Source organism: Scyliorhinus torazame, chromosome 9 (genome assembly GCF_047496885.1).
Source record: "Scyliorhinus torazame isolate Kashiwa2021f chromosome 9, sScyTor2.1, whole genome shotgun sequence".
Lineage (NCBI taxonomy): Eukaryota > Metazoa > Chordata > Chondrichthyes > Carcharhiniformes > Scyliorhinidae > Scyliorhinus > Scyliorhinus torazame.
In genome coordinates this window covers 88,447,426-88,469,255 of record NC_092715.1, presented here as the reverse complement: position 1 = coordinate 88,469,255, position 21,830 = coordinate 88,447,426, and the positions used below count along the sequence as shown (strand labels likewise).

The 21,830-nt window shown below is 39.8% G+C and overlaps 1 protein-coding gene across 12 annotated transcripts in view; it reads left to right on the top strand.

Annotated features, from left to right (window-relative positions):
• mef2cb (myocyte enhancer factor 2cb) overlaps nt 1-21,040 on the top strand; it is a 425,410-nt gene extending 404,370 nt beyond the window's left edge. For 9 of the 12 annotated variants that reach the window (XM_072516239.1, XM_072516242.1, XM_072516244.1 and 6 more), the window contains 3 exons: nt 6,332-6,461; nt 11,472-11,607; nt 17,117-21,040. In XM_072516239.1, the coding sequence (XP_072372340.1) occupies nt 6,332-6,461; nt 11,472-11,607; nt 17,117-17,438 (588 nt within the window). In that variant the 3' untranslated portion in view covers nt 17,439-21,040. The remainder of the gene's footprint in view (nt 1-6,331; nt 6,462-11,471; nt 11,608-17,116) is intronic. The other 3 variants (XM_072516247.1, XM_072516246.1, XM_072516245.1) reach the window with 1 other exon arrangement.
• Nucleotides 21,041-21,830: the final 790 nt, after the last annotated feature.

Genomic DNA, 21,830 nt, shown 5'->3' with positions numbered 1-21,830 from the left:
TATTCATGGCTGATTTTAATCTACATATAGAGTAGGAAAAACAGGTTGACAAAGGTAGCCTGGAAAATGAGTTCATAGAATGAACTTAGGACAGTTTCTTAGAGAGGTACATTCTAGCATCAACCAGGGAGCTTGCTATTTAGTCCTGGTAATGTACAATGAGACAGGACTAATCAGTGTCTCATAGTAAAGGAGCATCTAAGTGAGAACGATCATAAAATTGCAAATTCAGTTTGAAGGTGAGAAGTGTGGGTCTAAGACTAGTGTTTAAACCTTGGACAGTTCTTTCAGTTTGATACTATCCTTAACATTCTTTTCAGCCACGGGTGATGGGTCCTTATCATAGTCTTTCTTTCTCATTGGGATATAATTCTGCTGAGAATTATTAAATACCTCAAACGTTTGCCGATGCTTATCTATTGTCCTACCTTTTAACCTAGATTCCCCGTTCACTTTAGTCAACTTTGCCTTCATGCTATTATAATTAACTTTATTTAGGTTTATTAATAATAATAATAATCGCTTATTGTCACAAGTAGGCTTCAATGAAGTCACAGTAACTTCACTGAAGCCTACTTGTGACAATAAGTGATTATTATTATTATTAAACCTAAATAAAGTTAATTATAAGAGCATGAAGGCAAAGTTGACTAAAGTGAACTGGGAATCTCGGTTAAAAGGTAGGACAATAGATAAGCATCGGCAAACGTTTGAGGTATTTAATAATTCTCAGCAGAATTATATCCCAATGAGAAAGAAAGACTATGATAAGGACCCATCACCCGTGGCTGAAAAGAATGTTAAGGATAGTATCAAACTGAAAGAACTGTACAATTCTGTGAAGATTAGTGGTAGGTCAGAAGATTGGTCAAAATATAAAAAACAGCAAAGAATTACTAAAAAAAGTAAGAAGAAGGGAGAAATTAGAGTAGGAGAGAAACATAGCTAGAAATATAAAAACAGAAAGAGATTCTACAAGTATTTAAAAAGGAAAATAGTAACTAATTTTGCTCTATGTCTTATGAACTGAAGTGGTGAGCATTGGCCCTCTGGAATGGGAGTCTGGTGAGCTAATCATGGGAAACAAGAAAACTGCGGAAGCTTTGAACAGTATTTTGTATTGTAGAAGAAAGAGGAGAAAGGGAGTGAGGAAATTAAAATAATCACCACCACCAGGGAAAAGGGTACTGGGGAAAACTATTAAAACTAAAGGCTGTCAATACCCCAGGACCTGAAGGCCTGCATCCTATCGGCACAGTAGCACAGTGGTTAGCACTGTTGCTTCACTGCGTCAGGGTGCCAGGTTCGATACCCGGCTGGGGTCACTGACTGTGAGGAGTCTACATGTTCTCCCCATGTCTGCGTGGGTTTCCTCTGGTTTCTCCAGTTTCCTCCCACAAGTCCCAAATGATGTGATGTTAGGTAATTTGGATATTCTGAATTCTGCCTCCGTGTACCCGAGCAGGTGCCAGATTGTGGCAACTAGGGGCTTTTCACAGTAACTTCATTGCAGTGTTAATGTAAGCCTACTTGTGACAATAATAAAGATTATTATTATGGTCAAAAGAAGTGGCAGCAGAGGTAATAGTTGCATTAGTTGTGATCTTCCAAAATGCCATAAATCCTGGAACAGTTCCAGTGGATTAGAAAATAACAAATGTTACACCTTTTTCCAAGAAAGGAGGGAGACAGAAAGCAGGAAACTATAGGCCAGTCATTGGGGAATTCCTGAAATCCATTATTAAGGAGGTTATAGCAGGATACTTGAAATTTACAATGCGATCAGACAGAGTCAGCATAGTTTTTTGAAAGAGAAATCATACCAATTTATTCAACTTCTTTAAGGAAGTAACAAGTAAGATGGATAAAGGGGAATCTGTAGCTGTGGTGTACTTGGATTTCCAAGGTGCCACGTCATAATAATATAATCTTTATTGTCACAAGTAGGCTTTCATTAACACTGTAAGAAGTTACTGTGAAAAGCTTCTAGCCACCACATTCCGGCGCCTGTTCGGGTACACAGAGGGAGAATTCAGAATATCCAATTCACCTAACAGCACGTCTTTGGGAGGAAACCGGAGCACCCGGAGGAAACCCACACAGACATGGGGAGAACGTGCAGACTCTGCACAGACAGTAACCCAAGCCGGGATACGAACCTGGGACCCTGAAGCTGATCAGCCGTGCCTCTCTAAGAAGGTTTCCGGAGTATACTCTATGAACTCATTTTCTGGGCCACCTTTGGCAACCTGTCCTTCCTACTCCACATGTACATTAAAATCTGCCATGAATATTGCAGTACCTTTCTTACATACTCCATTTATTTCATCCTGTATACTCTGTCCTACAGTGCAGCTACTGTTAGGGGACCTGTAAGTTACTCCCGTAAGTGTTGTCTTAACTTTCCTACAAAAAGTAAGAACTCATGGTAAAAATTGGGGAGGATAAAGGATTTATTAGCTAATCGGAAGCAGTGAGTTGGGATAAATGGGTTATTTTCAGGTTGGCAAGCTGTAACTAGTGGGAAAATGTGAACTTGACCACTTTGGTAGGAAATATAGAAAAGCAGTATACTTTATAAATGGAGAGAGACTGCAGAGCTCTGTGGAATCTGGATATCCTGATGCATGACTCAGAAAACGTTAGTAAGCAGGTACGGCAAGTGATTAGGAAGGCAGATGTTTAGGAAGGCAAATGTTGGTGTTTATTGCAAGGGGACTGGAATATAAAAGTAGGGCTGTTTTGCTGCAGCTGTGCAGGATCTCGGTGAGACCACATCTAAAGCCTTGTATGCAGTTTTGGTTTCCTTATTTGAAAAAGGGTGTAATTGCTTCAGAACCAGTTCAGAGAAGGTTCACTGAGCTCATTCCTGGGATTAAGGGCTTATTTGCTGTAAATTAGAAAAGCATTTTATTTTTAAACAAGTAGCTATACTTGGATTTAACTGAGAAACACCAGGAATAAGGAAAAGTTGGGGTCAATATAGTAAGATGATCCAAAATAAAATAAAGATAACGAAAGGGAAGTAAAGTCCAAGACATGGAAGGGATGTCAGTCGAGTGGGATGCCTGTCCTGTAATATGTGCGTAGTCTTGGATGCTACTGATGTCCTTGATCAGTATATATGCAGGAAGCACTCCAGCTGCAGAAACCTGAGCTCCGGGTTTCAGATCTCGAGCAGCAGCTGGAGCCACTGTGATGCATTCGCAAGGCTGAGGGCTACATGCAAAGTTTGTTCAGAGAGGTGGTTACGATGCAGTTTGAGGGAATGCATGGCCACCAAGCAGTCCAAGAGAACTAGGCAGGTAGTGCAGGAGCCCCCTGAGGTCCTGCTCACAGATTTTCCATTTTGGAAGCTGATCTAGTCGCAAGGCAGATACAAAATTGACTGAATAATAAGAAGCAGAGAGTCATGCTCAATTAATATTTTTTAGGCTGGAGGAAGATTTGCAGTGGAGTTCCCCTGGGGTCGGTATTGGAACCCTTGTTTTTCCTGATACATATTAGATCTTGGTGTGTCAGGGACAATTTCAATGTTTGTAGATGATAAAATACTTGGAAGTATTGTAAACTGTGAGGAGGACACTATAGAACTTCAAAACGACATAGACAAGTTGGTGGAGTGGGCAGATAGATGACGGATGTGAAGTTCAATGCAGGAAAGTGTGGGGTGATGCATTTTGGTAGGCAGATCATGGGTAGACAATAAAAAATAATGGGTACAATTCTACAGGGGTTCCGGAGCAGACGGAACTGGGTGTATTTGTGCATAGATCATCAAAGGTGACCGGACAGGTGGAGAGAGCAGTTAATAATGCATATTGTATTCTTAGCTTTATTAATAAGTACATAGAGTGCAAGAGCAAGGAGGTTATGCTGAACTTATACAAGATACTAGTTCGACCTCAGCTATGTACAGTTCTGGGCACAACACTATAGGAAGATATGAACTCATTGGCGAGAGTGCAGAAGAGCTCTACAAGAATGGTTTGAGGGATGAGAAACTTCAGTTATTAGGAAAGACTGGAGAGGTTGGGGCTATACTCCTTGGAGAGAAGAAGACTAAGAGGAGATTTAATAGAGATGTTTAAAATCTTGAGGGGGCTGGACAGAGTAGATAGGGAGAAACTGTTCCCACTCATAAAAGGTCCAGGAATGAGAGGGAACAGATTAAAAATGATTTGCAAAAGATAAGAACCAGGAACAGGAGTAGGCCATCTGGCCCCTCGAGCCTGCTCCGCCATTCAATGAGATCGTGGCTGATCTTTGTGGACTCAGCTCCACTCTCCGGCCCGTACACCATATCCCCGAATCCCTTTATTCTTTAGAAAGGTATCTATCTTTTTCTTAAAAACGTTTAAAGAAGGAGCCTCCACTGCTTCACTGGGCAAGGAATTCCAGAGATTCACAACCTTTTGGGTGAAAAAGTTCCTCCTACACTCCGTCCTAAATCTACTTCCCCTTATTTTGAGGCTATGTCCCTTAGTTCTGCTTTCCCCGACCAGTGGAAACAACCTGCCCGCATCTATCCTATCTAGTCCCTTCATAATTTTATATGTTTCAATAAGATCCCCCCGCATCCTTCTAAACTCCAATGAGTACAGTCCCAGTCTACTCAACCTCTCGTCATAATCTAATCCCCTCAACTCTGGGATCAACCTAGTGAATCTCCTCTGCACTCCCTCCAGTGCCAATATGTCCTTTCTCAGATACGGAGACCAAAACTGAACACAATACTCCAGATGCGGCCTCACCAACACCCTATACAATTGCAGCATAGCCTCCCTAGTCTTGAACTCCATCCCTCTGGCAATGAAAGACAAAACTCGATTAGCCTTCTTAATCACCTGTTGCACCTGCACACCAACTTTTTGCGACTCGTGCACCAGCACACCCAGGTCCCTCTGCACAGCAAGAAGTAAATGTGAGTGGTTCAGGTCTGGGATGCACTGCCCGGAAGTGTGATGGGGGCAGGTTCCATTGAGGCATTCAAGAAGGCTTTCAATTACTATTTTAATAGAAACAAAGTGCAAGGGTACAGAGGAAAAGGCAGGGAAATGACACCAAGTCATAATGCTCAGTTGTAGAGCTAGTACACATGCAATGGGCTGAATGGTCTTCTGTGCTGTAACAATTTTGTGATTCTGTGGTGTTATGAAGGAAGGTTGAACAGGGGACCTATACCCATTAGAGTTTGGAAGAATGGGATGTGATTTTACTGAAACATAAAAGATTCTGAGGAGACTTTACAGGGTGGATGCTGAGAGGATGCTTCCGCTTGTGTGGAAGTCTAGAATTGGGGGACACAAGATAAAAATAAGAGGTCTTCCATTTACGATGGAGATGAGAAATTCTTTCTCCCAGTACATCTTTATTCTATGGAATTCTCTTCCCCAGGGAGGCTAGTTCATCAAAATTATCCAAAGCTCAGTTGGATAGATTCTTGATAGTCAATGGGAGTCAAGGGTTATGCGGGAGAGGGAGAGAAAGCAGGAAGCTATAGGCCTGTTAATGTAACATCCATCATAGGGAAATTGCTAGAATCATTATTGAGCAGATTATAGCAGGGTATCTAGAAAATGATAATGCTTTCTGGCAAAGTAAAGAGGAAAGTGAGGTTGAGGCCATAATCAGAACAACTATGATATTATTGATGGCGGAGATGTCCAAAGGGCCGAATGGCCCACTCCTGTTCCTAAGTTCCATGTTCCTATAACCAGAATAGATCTCTGAAACTTTGTTGTGCTGGACATTATGCATTTGTTAATCAATTAATTGCTCTGATCTTATTATGCTGGTATGAAATGAGAAATGATATACGCAACCTAAAATGTGCTGCCTTCATAAGCATGTTACAGACAAGCTGTTAAACAGAAGTATCACAGCACCACCTACTGGTTATGTAAAATATTATGATTTACAACCTCTGGTCATAATTAAGACAAGCTATCCAATACTTTGAAGAACGACTGAAATCCACCACCATAATATTCATTAAAAAATATATATATATAAAAGCACAATAACTGGGCCTAATGCACATTTTTATCTGTTTTCCATATGGTCTTTTTCCTGCCACAATACCACTATCCTTGCTGGTGACTTAACTGGTTACTATGGAGATACTGATGTAATTGGTTACCTTGGGAACATCTAGTCTCCTGAAGTGCTGTAAATGATAGGTTTAGAAGAGTTCTTAAAGACCAATTATGTTAAGTGATTCGTTTTATTAAAAATGTCCGGTCTACATTTTGGCTATTTTTGCAGCTATTATTTTTAAAAATAGAGTCTTAAAAGATCATTTAAAAGTCACAATTTTGTTTTCCTTTAGAATCAAAGAATAAACAACTCGCAAGCTGCACAGTCATTGGCTACGCCAGTAGTTTCTGTGGCAACCCCTACTTTGCCTGGGCATGGAATGGGAGGATACCCTTCAGCCATTTCTACCACATATGGTACTGGTAGGTAACTCCTATCACTATCAAGGAAATAGATCAACCAAGACTTTCAATATTACTGATATACTGCTGTTACATTATTCCTAAAACAGGTACGCTGTTCTGCTGGTTCACAGATAGTGTCTGAGTACTACAGAGGAGCGCACATATTGCTTTATAAACAAATAAATAACTGTACTTCCTGCTATTTCTTTGCATCTGACCTACTTGCTTCCCTTCAAAAGTAAGACTTCTGTTTGTTGGGAGTTGATTCTTGTAACAGTTTTCGGTCACGTAAAAGAAAGAAAACCTGGGACCAAAATTCTTAATCTCGTGATCCCACTGGTTACATCAGGATCACACATACAGGTGCCCTTTAGTGCTAGGTCCGGTGGAATTTGTAGGAATAGTCAAGGGGCATGCATTTAGCATGAACTTTGGCAGGCACAAATTCCAATATCCACATATCTTTGACGATTGTAGGCCCACGCATTTGGAAATTCATATTTATATATGTCTGTCCATTTTTATTTAATTGCACTCCAATGAAACAACTTAGTCCAGATCACTGCATTAAAGATGCTACATAAATGCACGCTGTTGTGTATATTGACCACAGCAATTTACCCTGCACCACAGTTTTTAAAAAAACATGTACTCTTCAACCAAATGTGTTGTAAGAATGCTTTCTATTTTATTTATTGATTACATCTCTACATAGTTTAATGTAAAATATGGAGCACCGTTGTCTGGTGAAAAGCATTGCTAATCAATTCCGCAACAGTGGGTGCCCTGCTGTGTTAAACTTTCCAAATTGCACGTTTAGTTAACATCCTTCAGTTTTGATTGTCATATATATCAGGCATATAGTAATACAGTAAGAACCCAATTGAAAGCATTTTACTGAGTATAATACTTTTGGAACAATTTACATTACGTGTTTTGATGCACCTTGAATAATTGAAGCCATCAGCCTTGGAATCAAAATATATTTTAATCGCATACTTTTGAAAGCATTTTTACTAACTTTTGAATAAAATTTTGTTGAATTGCCACTAATTTACCTAATGAAAAACACTGCTTAAAAATGTTTTTAAATGGGCACATGGTAAATTGAAACTATTCTTCAAGCAGGCTGGAATTTTATTTTTGGTGTTGTTTGTGGGACCTCAAAGGATTCAGGGGCTGACCATTCGCGTGTGTTTTAATGGGCGCGATTCAACAGGACGAAAACAGAATCCCATTTCTGGCGCGTTTAGCGGGGTGGTCACTTTGCCGTTTTTTTTTGGCCCCAGCGAGGAAGGTCTAGTGGCTCATTTAAATATGCTAATTTTGATCCTGTCCAGCGAGGGCAAGATCCAGATCTCATCTAGTGAGATTCCATTGAATCTTGCGAGACATTTCGACCATCGCGAAACGGCCTCGCTGTGTCTCCAAGCCAGGTGTGACAAGGCCACTAAATCACGCCCAATATGATTAATAGGTTCAGACAACTTGTAACTGGAACTTGTAGTAAAAAGAAAATCTTTGAGAACATTAGGAAACACACATGATGTTCAACTACTTTTTTTCCTAACAAGGGCAAGATTCTCTGCCCTTCCGCAGCTTGCTTCTTGGCAGTGAGAGGTTGGTCGGTGGTGAGATTTTTTTTGGTCCCGCCGCTGTCAATGGTATTTCCCATTGAATCTACCCCATGCCATCTGGAAACCCGTAGCAATGGTGCACCGTCAGCAGGACTGGAAGATCCCATTGGTGTGAACAGCTGGAAGATATCGCCCCCAAGTCTTTTTGAAGCTACCCATTATTTAAAGTCAACAGAGTAACCTAAGAAGTGAAACCCCTGAATGGAAGGTTCTTGTAAGAATTACTCTTTTTATGTAAGCATTTGTGAGATGTTTCCAATCAGAATCAATCCTAGCTTGTTGCTGGAAAAAGTAAGTCTGACAAATAACTAATGTAAAGTAGAAGAAGAATTAGGAAATAGTTTCAAATTAAAAATAGAAATGGATAATGAAGAATTAAGTATGGTATTTTACTAGTAAAGTCTAATGAAGGGATCATTTTATGTTTGTTCATGGGATATTGGCTCCGCTGGCTAAGCCAGCATATGTTGCCCATCCCTAATACTTGCCCTTGAGAAGGTAGTTATGAGTTGCCTTCTTGAACCACTGCATTTCTTTTGGTGTAGGTACACCCACAGTGCTGTCCAGAAGGAAGTTCCAGGATTTTGAGGCAGTAACAGTGAAGTAATGGCAATATAGTTCCAAGTTGGGATGGTGTGTGACTTGTGGTGTTCCCATGCATTCACTGCCCTTGTCCTTCTAGGTAGCAGAGAGTGGAAGGTGCTGTCAAATGAACCTTGGTGAATTGGATATGACCCAAAATATCCAGACAGAAAATTTAGCAAACAGAAGAAAATGTTCAAATATGAGATGGATAGAGTATAAAATAAATTTATTTTGAAAAGCGGGACACACCAAAACATAGAGTTATCTGACAACAGAGAGATTAATACAAAATGAAATTTAATGGGAGGTTTGGGATATAACAAGAGTTATTACTATGAAAATTATTCGGAATATAGAGAATGAGAGTGAAGAAGGCAAATAAAGAATTGAGAATAATGAAAGTATTTATAAACATATTGTAAATAAGAGTAATTAAAGAAAGGATAGAATGACTCAGGAATTAAGAAGAAAATCTAGTTGTAGGGGATGAAGATATTTTAAAGATATATTATGCTCAGTTTTCACAAATGTCGGTGGATGTGAGAACATAGGTGTACCAGTGAAGGATATGGAACAAGGTTTAGAGATCAGAAAACGAATTAGACCTAAAAAGGGTAACAGCATTCAAGGGGCGAGATTCCCCGTCCTGCCGCACCAGACCTCTGATGCAGTGCACACCCGGGATTCTCCATCTCGCCAGCCGGCCTATGGGGTTTCCCATTGAGGGCAGGCCCACGCCATCGGGAAACCCCCGGGCTGCCGGCGCAACAGAGAATCCCGACAGCGGAGGATCCAGCCGCTGATGCGTATGTCACTGGGCCTTGACATCACCTGAGGAAATAGTTCAGGTGCTCCCCCGCATATTTTAGACCTCCTTGGGTACCAAAATAATTCTTCTGATCAAAAGAGAAAGAAGATAAATCAAATATAACAGAATTTACTCTTAATTCTATCTCTTAATTCAAATTATCTATTATATCGAATTTATTTCAAGTAAAAGAAATAATTCACATGCTGTTTCAATTAAATTGCTTCATTTCAAATTACTGAAAAAAATCAATTTATTTTGTTGAAACAAATGAAATGAATGAAATGAAATGAAATTGCTTATTGTCAGAAGTAGGCTTCAAATGAAGTTACTGTGAAAAGCCTCTAGTCACCACATTCCGGCGCCTGTTCGGGGAGGCTGGTACGGCAATTGAACCGTGCTGCTGGCCTGCCTGGGTCTGCTTTAAAAGCCAGCGATTTAGACCAGTGTGCTAAACCAGATGGCTTTCAATTTAAGGGAGTGGACTTTAGATTGACAACTCTAACACTAGTTGCAGCCAAACTCTTAGAAAGCATCATTTAAGATCAGATAGGTAAACATTTAGAAATATGCAGGATAATAAAAAATAGGCAACATGGTTTTGTTAAAAGCAAGTCATATGTGACAAATTTAATGATGTTTTTATGGGAGTGATTGGATAGATAAAGGAAATGTAGTATGCGTGATGCAGGTAGTTTTAGGAAGGGAATCTGTAATAAACAAAATGGATTTGTTACAAAAATTTGATCATGTTATAAAGTTGGTTGAAGATGAGCAGGAATCAGTGTTGAATCATTTTTGTTCTCAGGACAGGTGATTTTGCCTTAGACTCATGGAGTAAATATGCTGGGAGTACAAAGATAGCATTTTGAAGTTGCAAGACAATGAAAAATGTCAGTAGGACACGTTTTGTGAGGAAAATTAAGGAGTGGGAGTGCACACTGAATGGAAATATACTGAAAGGTGTAGATATTAAAAAACCTTGGGTGCGATTCTCGGGGCCCATTCACCGCAGGTGCAAATACCATAATGGCCACTAAATCTCGCAAGAGGGTCATAATGGGATCTCAGGTTGAGATCTTCCCCGTGGGGATGAATCTGATCTCCATAGATTTAAATTAATTTAAGTATCACTATACAGTTTAACGCCATTGCTGCCGGCATGAAGTCACTCTGGCGGGAATCACTACTGGTTTTCGAAAACAAAAAACAGTCGTGATGACCACAACAGGGGCACGGAAGTGAACATAGACCCCAGATGGTGAGGGACATGGCAGGACCATGTCCGCCAGTGTCGGTGCCCCCGCAACCAACATGCACAAATTGGCTGTGTGATCTTCATCAGCATTTTGAAATTGCACAAAGTGCCCTTTGATCAGGTGAGAAAAGGCAGCTGTGAAATCAGCAAGTTTCACACTGCTTTTCTCACCTGACCTAGCACTCAGAAAATTCCGCACCATGTGTTTCAAGCATTATTTTTACTGGAGCAGTATTATTTCCTCTGGTTGGGAAGTGAGTGGCAGACAGAAGTTAGGAAAAACTTCAGGCCACGAAGAGTTGGAGGTGTGGAATGTTTTGCCATAGAGAGTAGTTGAGGTAGCGACCACTGCATTTTGGAAGGAAAAAATAGATAACTATTTGAAGCGGAGGAAAATGCAATGCTGTGGTCAAAGAGAGAGGCAGTTGACAATAGTTTTGGATTGCTCTGGAGTTGACACAGATGCAATAAAACAAACATGCTCTTTCTGTTCGATAAATCTTCTGATTCTGTGGTATTATGTTTCTTTTGAACAATAATGTATTGGCTTCCGACAAATTAAGATCTTGATACGTCTTCAAACTAAATATTTTGTACTGGAGGGTCCAAATTAGTTTATGTTCAATGTGTTCAGAACATCAAATGTAAATTGTTTGATCAGGAATCTGAATGTTGCATTTTGATTGACGGTATTGTTTCTTTTTCCTCTTATTCTGGCCCCTGCTGACATCGCGATAAAGAATATTCCCTCAGTAGTGCAGACTTGTCATCTCTCACTGGGTACAATACTACCAATGCCCTCCACCTGGGCTCAATGACTGGCTGGCAGCAACATCAGTTACAGAATATGCAACATTCAGCCCTCAGCCAGTTGGGGTAAGTACATTTAACAAAACAGTGAATTAATCTTCTGTATGATTTATTAATTTAATCTCTTCATTCTCACCATGCGCGACATATATATGTAATATGACCCAAGAGCAAAAATCATAATGAAATTGTAATACAACTCTTTTATGTGCCAATAATTGCAATAGTATACTTCAAAACCTATATGAAATATGGACGTAAATTTTTCAATTTAAGTGATTTTTAGTTACTAATTCAGGCCTTGACTGTTGTTGCTGGGGAAAGGCAAACTGAATTGATGGTGAACACTCATCCCAAATGGCAGAGTACCAGTTCCCTGTATTCAGCTCCAAACATGTGTCCTAACTCCAACATTGGAAAAGCACTATTGTACCAAAATGGCATCTCCATGTTACTGAATAACATTGTTCTCAAATTCATTCAGAGAAAACCCCAGCAGCAGAAAGAAATTACTAATCTTGCCTATTTCACATTCCTATGAGTCCAGCCATACCTGTGGAACGCTGGTAGGCCCCAGATCTTGCTCAGTCTATCCAGTTCTCCTTTCACAATATAGCTACAAGGACAATCACATGTTTTCAATGTTAGACAATACTTTTAAGGTTTGCAGGTCTTACCACATTTTTAAATGCTCGAAGTATTTTCTGTATATACCGTCACTCTATTGGCTGTTTTATGTAAAAAGAAAATCATAGAGCAACCTTGCTCTAGCAGCCGAAGACCACCACTCTAGATATATTCTATCATTGGAGACATTTCAATTTTTTAAGCAAAAAAGTCTTTCAGGCAGACTTTTCCATTTGGGTTGGGTTTCTGTATGAAATCATAAAACCAGTAGTAAATATTGGCTGGAATGCTCCAGCCGTTGGGATTCACTTTTCCCACTGGCAGTGCACCCCGCCCATGGGTTTACGGGCGGCGTGGGGTATTTCATTGACAAGTGGCGGGAGTATAGAATTCCGTACAGCGAATGACATTCTGCTGAGGAACACGTGGCTGGCGAACCAGAGAAGCAAGCCCATTATTTCAGGCAGACCCTGCCTGAATACTACCAGTGGCAAATTTAAATAAAGACCGGTTGCCTAGATCAGAAGATAATTAGAACTTAAACCCTGAAATATTTCTATATACCCACCCACCTGAATCCAGCCTCATCAATGAGATAAGTGAGTACACTGAAAGAATGATGATTGTGTTATCTTTGAAAGTGAGTGGCAATATTTATTTTTCTACATTATAAATAAAATATGTCCAGAAAATCTTTCTGAGCCCTATTTCACTGGCAGGACTCTGCATACAATGGATGGCTTTGGGGGAACCAGTGGCAATGCACACTATTTCTGTCCACTAAAATAATTGAACTGAAAAATGTTATTTACAAGGTTACCCAGTGTCTTGGAGTCTCAGAGCATTTTATTCAAAATCTTCAAGATATATTTGGGGGGATTTTCTGATCATTCTCGTTGTTGGGATCTTCCAGTCCTGCCGATTGCAAACCCTCGGCATGGGTTTCCTGGCGGCAGAGGTTGGAATCAAAGGGAACGCCCATTGATAGGGGCGGGACCAAACGATCCTGTCTACGGCGGGCGGATTCCCGCCACTGTGAAACGCGTTGCAGGAGGTGCGGACGGTCTCCTCCACTGTAATTGGGTTATGGAATCTTTCACAGTTAAGGCTTTTTTATGCAGATAGAAATTTCTTGTTAAAATTTAAAATAATGTTTAAAAGTGGGGCTAAATCAGGGCAGCACGGTAGCACAGTGGTTAGCACAATTGGCTCACAGCTCCAGGATCCCTGGTTCGATTCCCGGCTTGGAGTGCGGAGTGTGCACGTTCTCCCCAAGTCTGCGTGGGTTTCCTCCGGGTTCTCCGGTTCCTCCCACAGTCCAAAGATGTGCAGGTTAAGTGGATTGGCCATGCTAAATTGCCCTTAGTGTCCAAAAAAAATGTTAGGTGGGGTTACTGGATGATGGGGTGGAGGTGTGGGCGTAGATGGGGTGCTCTTTCCAAGGGCCGGTGCAGACTCGATGGACCGAATGGCCTCCTTCTTCACTGTAAATTCTATGATTCTATGAAAACTAAAAGTCGGTTAAGTGACCTAGTATGTGTGTGACTCAGGCATAGTATATGCTGTCAGTCTGCACAATGGTGTTAAAAAGTGAGATTTAAAACTGAGTAAAGACAAAAAACATTCAGCATTTTTGATATCAATGAATCCAATGAGCCCTTTAACCTCATGGTGTAGAAGTAGCTTGGCAATAATTAGCCACTTGGGGGCAGCACAGTACAGTACCTTCATCGCATGCAGTTCTGCATGTCAACCAAATTGCTGAAATTTAGTTGAGTGATGATAGATCAAGTAAATTGATCTATGATTATTTTATGCTCAAACAGAAAAAATATTAATTACTAGAAATTATATATATCTTAGGTTAAGAGGTTTTGCTGTGAATGTTTCGTGTTTTGCAATATATATATATATATATATTTTTTTTTAATTTAGAATACCCAGTTCAATTTTTTCCAATTAAGGAGCAATTTAGCATGGCCAATTCACCTACACTGCACATCTTTTTGGGTCTGGGGAGTGAGACCCGCGCAGACACTGGGATTCTCAGTATATATTAAAGAACATTTTCTGATGTGCGGTGACATCATCTGCAGGATATGTTTTTGTGATATTTCATATAGGATGGCAACGGGGAAAGTCAGGTCCAGAAAGAAAGACAGTGACATTGGTCAATGTCATTCAAGTGACTGTGGAATCTTCAGGTGTCCATAAAACTCTTAACATTTTAGAAAGAAAAGAATATCTGACTCGTCAATCGCATTGCAAACAAATATAGAAAACCAATTACCAAACGACTTATGTACCATGGTGGTACAGTGGTTAGCAGTGCTATCTCACGGATCCGGGGATCCGGGTTCAATTCTGGCCCTGGGTGACTCTGGAGTTTGCGCTTTCTCTCCGTGTCTCCATGGGTTTCCTCCGGGTGCTCTGGTTTCCTGCCAAAGATGTGCAGGTTAGGTGAATTGGCCATGCTAAGTTGCCCCTTAGTGTCCAAAAGGTTAGGTGGGGTTACAGGGTTATGGTGATAGGGTGGAGGGATGGGCTTAAGTAGGGTGCTCTTTCCAAGGGCCGGTGCATACTCAATGGGCCGAATGGCCTCCTTCTGCACTGTAAATTATATGATGCTGGCTCTGAAAAATCCATCCAGAGTTGGTTAGAATGAAAACCCATCAAGGGAACTGGACCTCATTCGCCGATTAACTTTCTCTCCCTGTCATCCTTCTCCTAATTAGCTCCGCCTCCCTCCCGAGTTGCTTCCACCAATCAGCCCCATCCCTGATCTCTGACCCCTCCTGCCGTAATGGATACTCACTTGTGGTGAGTAATACTGCTCACCGGTATCCTTCAAATAATGCACATCTTTCATTACTTGACTTGTGTTATAGAGGTCGAACAATTTGAAAGCACACCAACAAAAAGTTTAAAACAAGTAGCTTTCAGGATGGGGCAAAATAAATAGGGTCCTTCGTTTATTACCATCAAAGGTAAAACTTTAGAAACGTACCATGGCAAGGTATTATTATTGCTGTAATATTCAACTTCACATCATGTTACCTAACCTAGTTACTGTATCCATGCACTCATGGCTCAGGTTAAAAACATCAATGTAGCATCTGAACTTTTTTGTCTTACATTAATTAGTTCAACAGAATTCCCCAAGACAATCTTCCAAGTATGTCTGCTGATGCCCATTTAAATCAATGGATAATTACTTATCAGTCCTCTATCACCGAGCGCATTTTGAACATAACCACTGCAGCCTACTGTTATTCAGTTTGATAATTAAGGAATAAAACTGCGTTTTCAGTCAGAAATAATCAATTCTGATCTTCTAATAGCTATTTCATCACACTTTCCAGCAAAGCACTATCACACTGTGCCATGCAAATTCCTTGTTAAAACTTACTTTCAAACCTTTTATTTAGATGTAGCACTTTTCTATGATTTTAAGTTCTTTTACTATGGATAGAGTGAATGCTTAACCTCAATGACATCTCCTTAAGACAAGCATGGCGAGTAGCTCAGTGTTTGAAATTAGGTCATGGTGTCATTCCCCAGTAGTTGTTGTGAAACCCAGGGAAATAGTTATACTGTTTTGCAAAGTCCCCAAATGGTGTAGACAGGTAGGTTTCCCCAGCATCTTCAAAAGTTCAGTAGCAATAGTGATATGAACATCCCTTGTTGCCCCTAAACAGAGTGGCTTGCTAGGCCATTTCAGAGTCCAACTGCATTACTGTAGGTCTGGAGTCACTTGTAGGCCAGTCCAGGTAAAGATGGCAGATTTCCTCCCCTAGAGGACATTAGTGAACCAGATGTGTTTTTACGACAGTCAACAATGGTTTTGTGGTCATCATTAGATTTTTAATTCCAAATTTTTATTGAATTTAAATTTCACCACCTGCCAATGTGAGATTCATATCATGGTCCCCAGATCATTATCCTGGGTCTCAGGACTACTAGTCCATTGACAATACCACCACAACCATTCCTCCCATTATATGCACCCTCTACAGTCATTTGGGAAGATTCATCAGCCAGAAATTAAGTTAGAAATTTGCAACTTTAAAGCAGCTGCAGTTGTTTGTTGCTGCAATGTATCAGCTAGACAGTTCAGACTGATTTCTGAGCTGTTAAGAGTCAATGCTATAACTACTTTTACTCAAAAAGGTTCTGTGATATTAATCGGCATCACACAACCATTAACACTTCAGACATACCATTGACGCCAAAACCTTTTAGTCCTGTATACTAAAGGTATTTTAATTTTTTTTATCACTTTAAATATCAGAGCTGGAATTCTCCAGCCGTCTCTGATTCTCTGGTCCCGGCAGCAGCGCACCCCCGTTTCCTGGCGTGGGGTGGCTTCAATTGGAATTTCCACTGACACTTACAGGAGCAGAGAATCCTGCCACCAGCGAATGGCACACCGCCTCACCCCGCTGGGAAACACACTGATGGAAGGCTGGGAATACCGACCCGGCAGTGCTCATCATGCCCTTTGACTGCTCCAGTGAGCAGTCTCTGAGTAAACAGAAACTTGTTGAAGTAATAACATAATAACAGGAGCTCCGAATCCTTTTTAAATTGTTTACCATTAACCCGGGCTTCATATAGGACAGTTTCAAACTTAGCTGCCTATTTATAAAAGCAATGTAACGGAAAATGTTTGTGTCCGTTAAATAAATGAACGTGAGATCACAATCAATATTGAGACTGAAGTTTTCAGTTAATTTTGACATTGTCACCATTCTAAGCCAACTAGAAGCAGCAACACATCAATGTAGGTCTAAACGTCTACTACTAATATCGAAGTTGCTTCTAATAAAAATATTTAAAATCCTTGACACAGATGTGCATTTATGTGAGTATCCATGCAAATTTGTATGTATGCAGGTGGGGGCAATTGCCCTCTTCAATCTGTAACTGGTTTCCTTTCCTTCTACAGAATTTGTACTAGCACTCACTTATCTCAGAATTCAAATCTGTCCCTGCCTTCTACTCAAAGCCTCAACATCAAGTCAGAACCTGTTTCTCCTCCTAGAGACCGCACCCACACACCGCTGGGATACCCGCAGCACTCGAGGCTCGATGCAGGGCGATCTCCAGTGGATAGTCTGAGCAGCTGTAGCAGTTCCTATGACGGAAGTGACCGAGAGGATCACAGGAATGACTTCCACTCTCCCATCGGACTAACAAGGCCTTTGCCAGACGAAAGGGAAAGTCCATCTGTCAAGCGGATGAGGCTCTCTGAAGGATGGGCAACATGATAAGATTCTTCAGTAATCTTTTTTTCTTGCAGTGTGTGTGTGCGCTACATTACAGGGCAAGGGAGGGAGGGGGGAGTTCAACATTATATGTGCCGTGTGTGGAAAATAAGTCAGGTACTCTGTTTTGTAAAAGTACTTTTAACTTGCCTCAGTGATATAAAGTAACGTAAATTGCTGAGATAACAGCTTTAGCACTTGAGTTGTACAAAGAAAACCCTTGTACAATGTAGATTTAACTGCTAACTCTTTTTCATTGCTGTGCTCCCTTGCAAAATGTATGTTACAATAGATAGTGTCATGTTGCAGGTTCAACGTATTTACATGTAAATAGCAGATTAAAAGGAAACATTTGCCAGAACTGGTGGATCTTTGCTGAGAGAGAAAGTGCAGCTGTTATGCAACAAAAACAAAAAAAAATTATATATGTATAGCTGGTTGACAGGCCCAGAAATATGGGTGACCATTCTCAACGAGACAAACCGGTCAACTGACATCTCTGAACATACTAAGGAAAAAAAGGCATATCAATAGAGTATGGCACTCAATGAAATGGCTCAGTCATTTACATGAAGGTTGTACTTTGACAAAAAAATGGAATATCGTTAATATGTGGAAAAGTCCAAATTCTGGGTCTGTTTAACATTTTAAGTGGATTTAAAAAAAAGATGTACATTACATTTTGCTTATATTTTCATATGAAAGCAAGAAAAAACATTTGCAAAGCATTTGTGGCTTTTTGTAGTTACCTGAGCCAAAATGTTTTTTTCCTGATAGCTTTGCCGGTATTTTAAACAGTCCTAAAACCAATGGAATTGGGCTCTTCGTATGGAAGCACTACCCTAGCCATGACAAAAACTCCACGCTTTGCTAACCAAGATAACTGTTTTCTCTTTGTAGAGGTTTTGTTTTTGAATTGTGTATTTCTAATTATATAAAAAAAATAATATTAAGAAAATCTTTTAAAATCTGTGAAATTAACATGCTTGTGTATAGCTTTCTAATATATATTAATTATGGTCATAACAAACATTGTTTTGGTTATCTTATTAGTGGGGGGGGGGGGGGGGGAATGTATTTGTGCATATGCACGTTTAAGTAGCTAAATTCTTTAGGTCTTTTCTGCACACCTTTTGCAGAATCAGAGTTGGCTGTGTTCAGTGTAAAGGAGTTAACCAGTTGGGAGGACGGGTTTAGTATGTATTCTAAATTTTGTTACTGTTTAGGAATTAAAACAAAAGGAGTGGGGCTGCCTGCCATTTTGGGTTCCGGGGTAATTTCAGAAGGACCTTGCTATCGGGGCTAGTTTTTCCCAGTACACCCAATTGCTAATTTGTAATTCTGAGCATTGTGTGAAATGCTGATCTATTTTTAACCTAATATGAATACTTGACAAAAATTAGTTCAGTTATTTGGATTTGTATGTTTTCTAAACAGGAATTTTTGAAACTGAAGAATTACCAGCAGATATTTTGTCACTTATACGTTTAAGAATTTGTTTACAAAAAGGTCTTTTTAAAGATTGTGAAAAGAAAATTAACTTTTCTCAATCATAACCCCCGACCACAACCTAATTGAGACACATTTTGTGTGTGTGTGTTCTCTTTCAGTTCTGTAATAGATCCATTTCCAAATGGATTTTGGAAGCAAAATCATACATAAAGCTTCGATCCCAGCTAACTTTCATGCCTTCACAACTTCATTGTAAGGTGTTTGCATGTTACTAAAAAGCAATTCTCACTAATGACTCAGTCAATAAACGAACGTCAGGCAGCCAGATTCCTAACACTATTTTAATTCAGCACCCTAATGAAAATTAAGTAATCAATTTCATTGTAAATTGAACTACTAGCAAAATATCATAACAGCAAATTAATATCCACCATTTTTTTTAGAATCAATCGAGAAGCACAACTTCATTCACAATGGGTCACTCCTTTCTGTACCTACAACCCTCTTACTCACTGTTATCCAAGTGTTATAATTTTGCTGTATGTTTGACCACAGAGCTAATTCTGAGTTAGCATATAATGATACAGTACTATGGTTTTAAAATTATTGGGGCAGAGCCCTTTGTATATTCTCATGTACTCCACGCAACCCATTTGCTAACAGATTTAGGCAATGTTCTTTACTGCGAGGCAAAAAAAAATGGCAGTGACACTTTCCTGGGGGCAGTTAAGTTATTTTCTGTTTCATAAAACTCACGAACATCAAAAAGGCTTGTTACTATTCTGCGCAGAAGTGAGAGCAAAGTCATTTACTGATATCTTGATGTTTGCAATGCATTACTGCTGCCAGTAACTTGAGTTGACATATCAGAGCCAGCAGATGTCATACCTTGAAAGCTGAGATAGTGAAAATATCAGCAAACCAGATCAGCTTTGACAGAATATTCTGCAAAATCCACTATTCTACCTCCAAAAGACAGAGTTTATGATAAATGGGATATCCCAACATTGCCCCATGAAATATTTTTAAAAGCCCTAGAAAATGGTCACACCATCAAAATAGACAGCATTCAGGAAACTTTTTTTTTTCAGAAGAAAATCAGCTAGCTAACTCAATTCAGTATCTTATACATTTTTTGAAAATTTATTTTTAAAAGTCTGACAATATATTTATTTATAGTTGACCATTAAAATAGCCTTTTCTAAATGGAAACTTAAAGCAAGAAATGGACTTTGTGCACACACCACTGCTTCCCAAACTCTGTAAAGTATGCCTTGAAGGTTTGACTTTACTAGAAACATACTTAACAATTAAAAACAAGTGTTCCAGAAAACCACTTTGTTGCTCGTAAAAGACTATTGCCTAAAAAATAAATTAAAATATGAGTGCTTCAATTGTTACTATTTGTGCCATCCGCTGTGTAGAATGTGGCAACTTTCACCTAACGCTGGTTTCCTGCCACTACAGAGTTCTGGAAAGACTGATCAAAAAAAATGTTTATTTAGAGTGCTTCAATTGTAGAGTAATGATAAAGGCTTTTGTTAATATTTTAACCAAAGACGTGGAGCAATCCAGGCGGTTAGCCACAGTTTTGCAAATATGCTTCTCTAATTGTTTTCTGTTTTATTTTGTGTTCAGGTTATTATATATATTATACTTGCCCTGATCGTACCTCAAATTCATCCATACCTCAAAACAATTTAAAGAGGTCAGTTAATTAAGCAATGATAAACGGTACCGGTGCTCTATATGAAGGAACTGTTATAAACTGTAGCCGTGGATTACTTTAGAAAGACTATTGTTATTGACCTAAAACATACTTGGATTGCTCCAGCTGGTTTGCTGTTATTTTTTCTGAGGATTTGTTTCCATTATACAATAGTAATACAAAATGATTGCTTGTAAATGGGGGAAATGTGGACGTTTGCAGCAAAAATAAAGAGGCTCACAGCGGCATAAGCTGGACTTTGTCGCCACTTGATGACAAAAAGATGTTAATAACTAAGTTAAATTACATCTATGTATCTCAAGGGACTTAATTCAGCTGTCTGTAGTGAAAATTTTTATGAGGAAATTCAAGTTTCTCTCGCTGGAAATAAGGTATAATTTGTATTTTGCAGACAAATCAGTAAAGTTACTGGCTTTCATAGTGATTTGATGTCATAGTGTGATTATTTTTTCTCTTTTGCATACGATATTTAATAGAGGTAATGGTGGGGTGGGGGGGTCTTGCCAGCTGGGGAGATGGCGAGAGCCCATTAGTTCCTTTCAGGAAGGCTTGCCAAATTACATGCCAATCCAGCCTGCGAACAGATCCCATTCTCTGAGAGCTGCTGGACAATTAGAGGCTGATGATTGCCATTGCCAGCACTGTCACCAGAGTGGGAGCAATGGTAGGTGCCAGAAGTGCACCAATGTGAGGCCCCGGATCAATGTGGGACTTGGGCCACAGGTGAGTAATAGTGTGCAGATGTCACTGTCACACTGACTCCCCAGACCTTCCATGTCAACCCCACCCCCATGACCTCTCATTCCCTCCATGCCAACCTATGCTCCTCCACACAAACACCACCATGATCCTTTATAACCCCATGCAAATTTACTGCAAACGCATGCTAACCCATGACCTCCCATTCATCCCTCATGACGTTTTATAGCCCTATGCTAACTTATGCCAACCCATACCCCCCCCAACCACCCACCACACTTTTCTCTTACACTCTTTGTGCCAACTCACCCAGTACCTACCATGTCAGATCTCGGGCTCGTACTGAGTTGTAATAAAATGAAATTCAAAAACTCGATTGATGACTTCAGTATTAAAAAAACACTCTCATTGAATTTAAACTTTTTAAAATACATTTAAGTTCCTTCAAGTACATAATCCATTATGACAACAACCATTTTTATTCTTAGCCCCACATCAAAGACTTTATAACCATG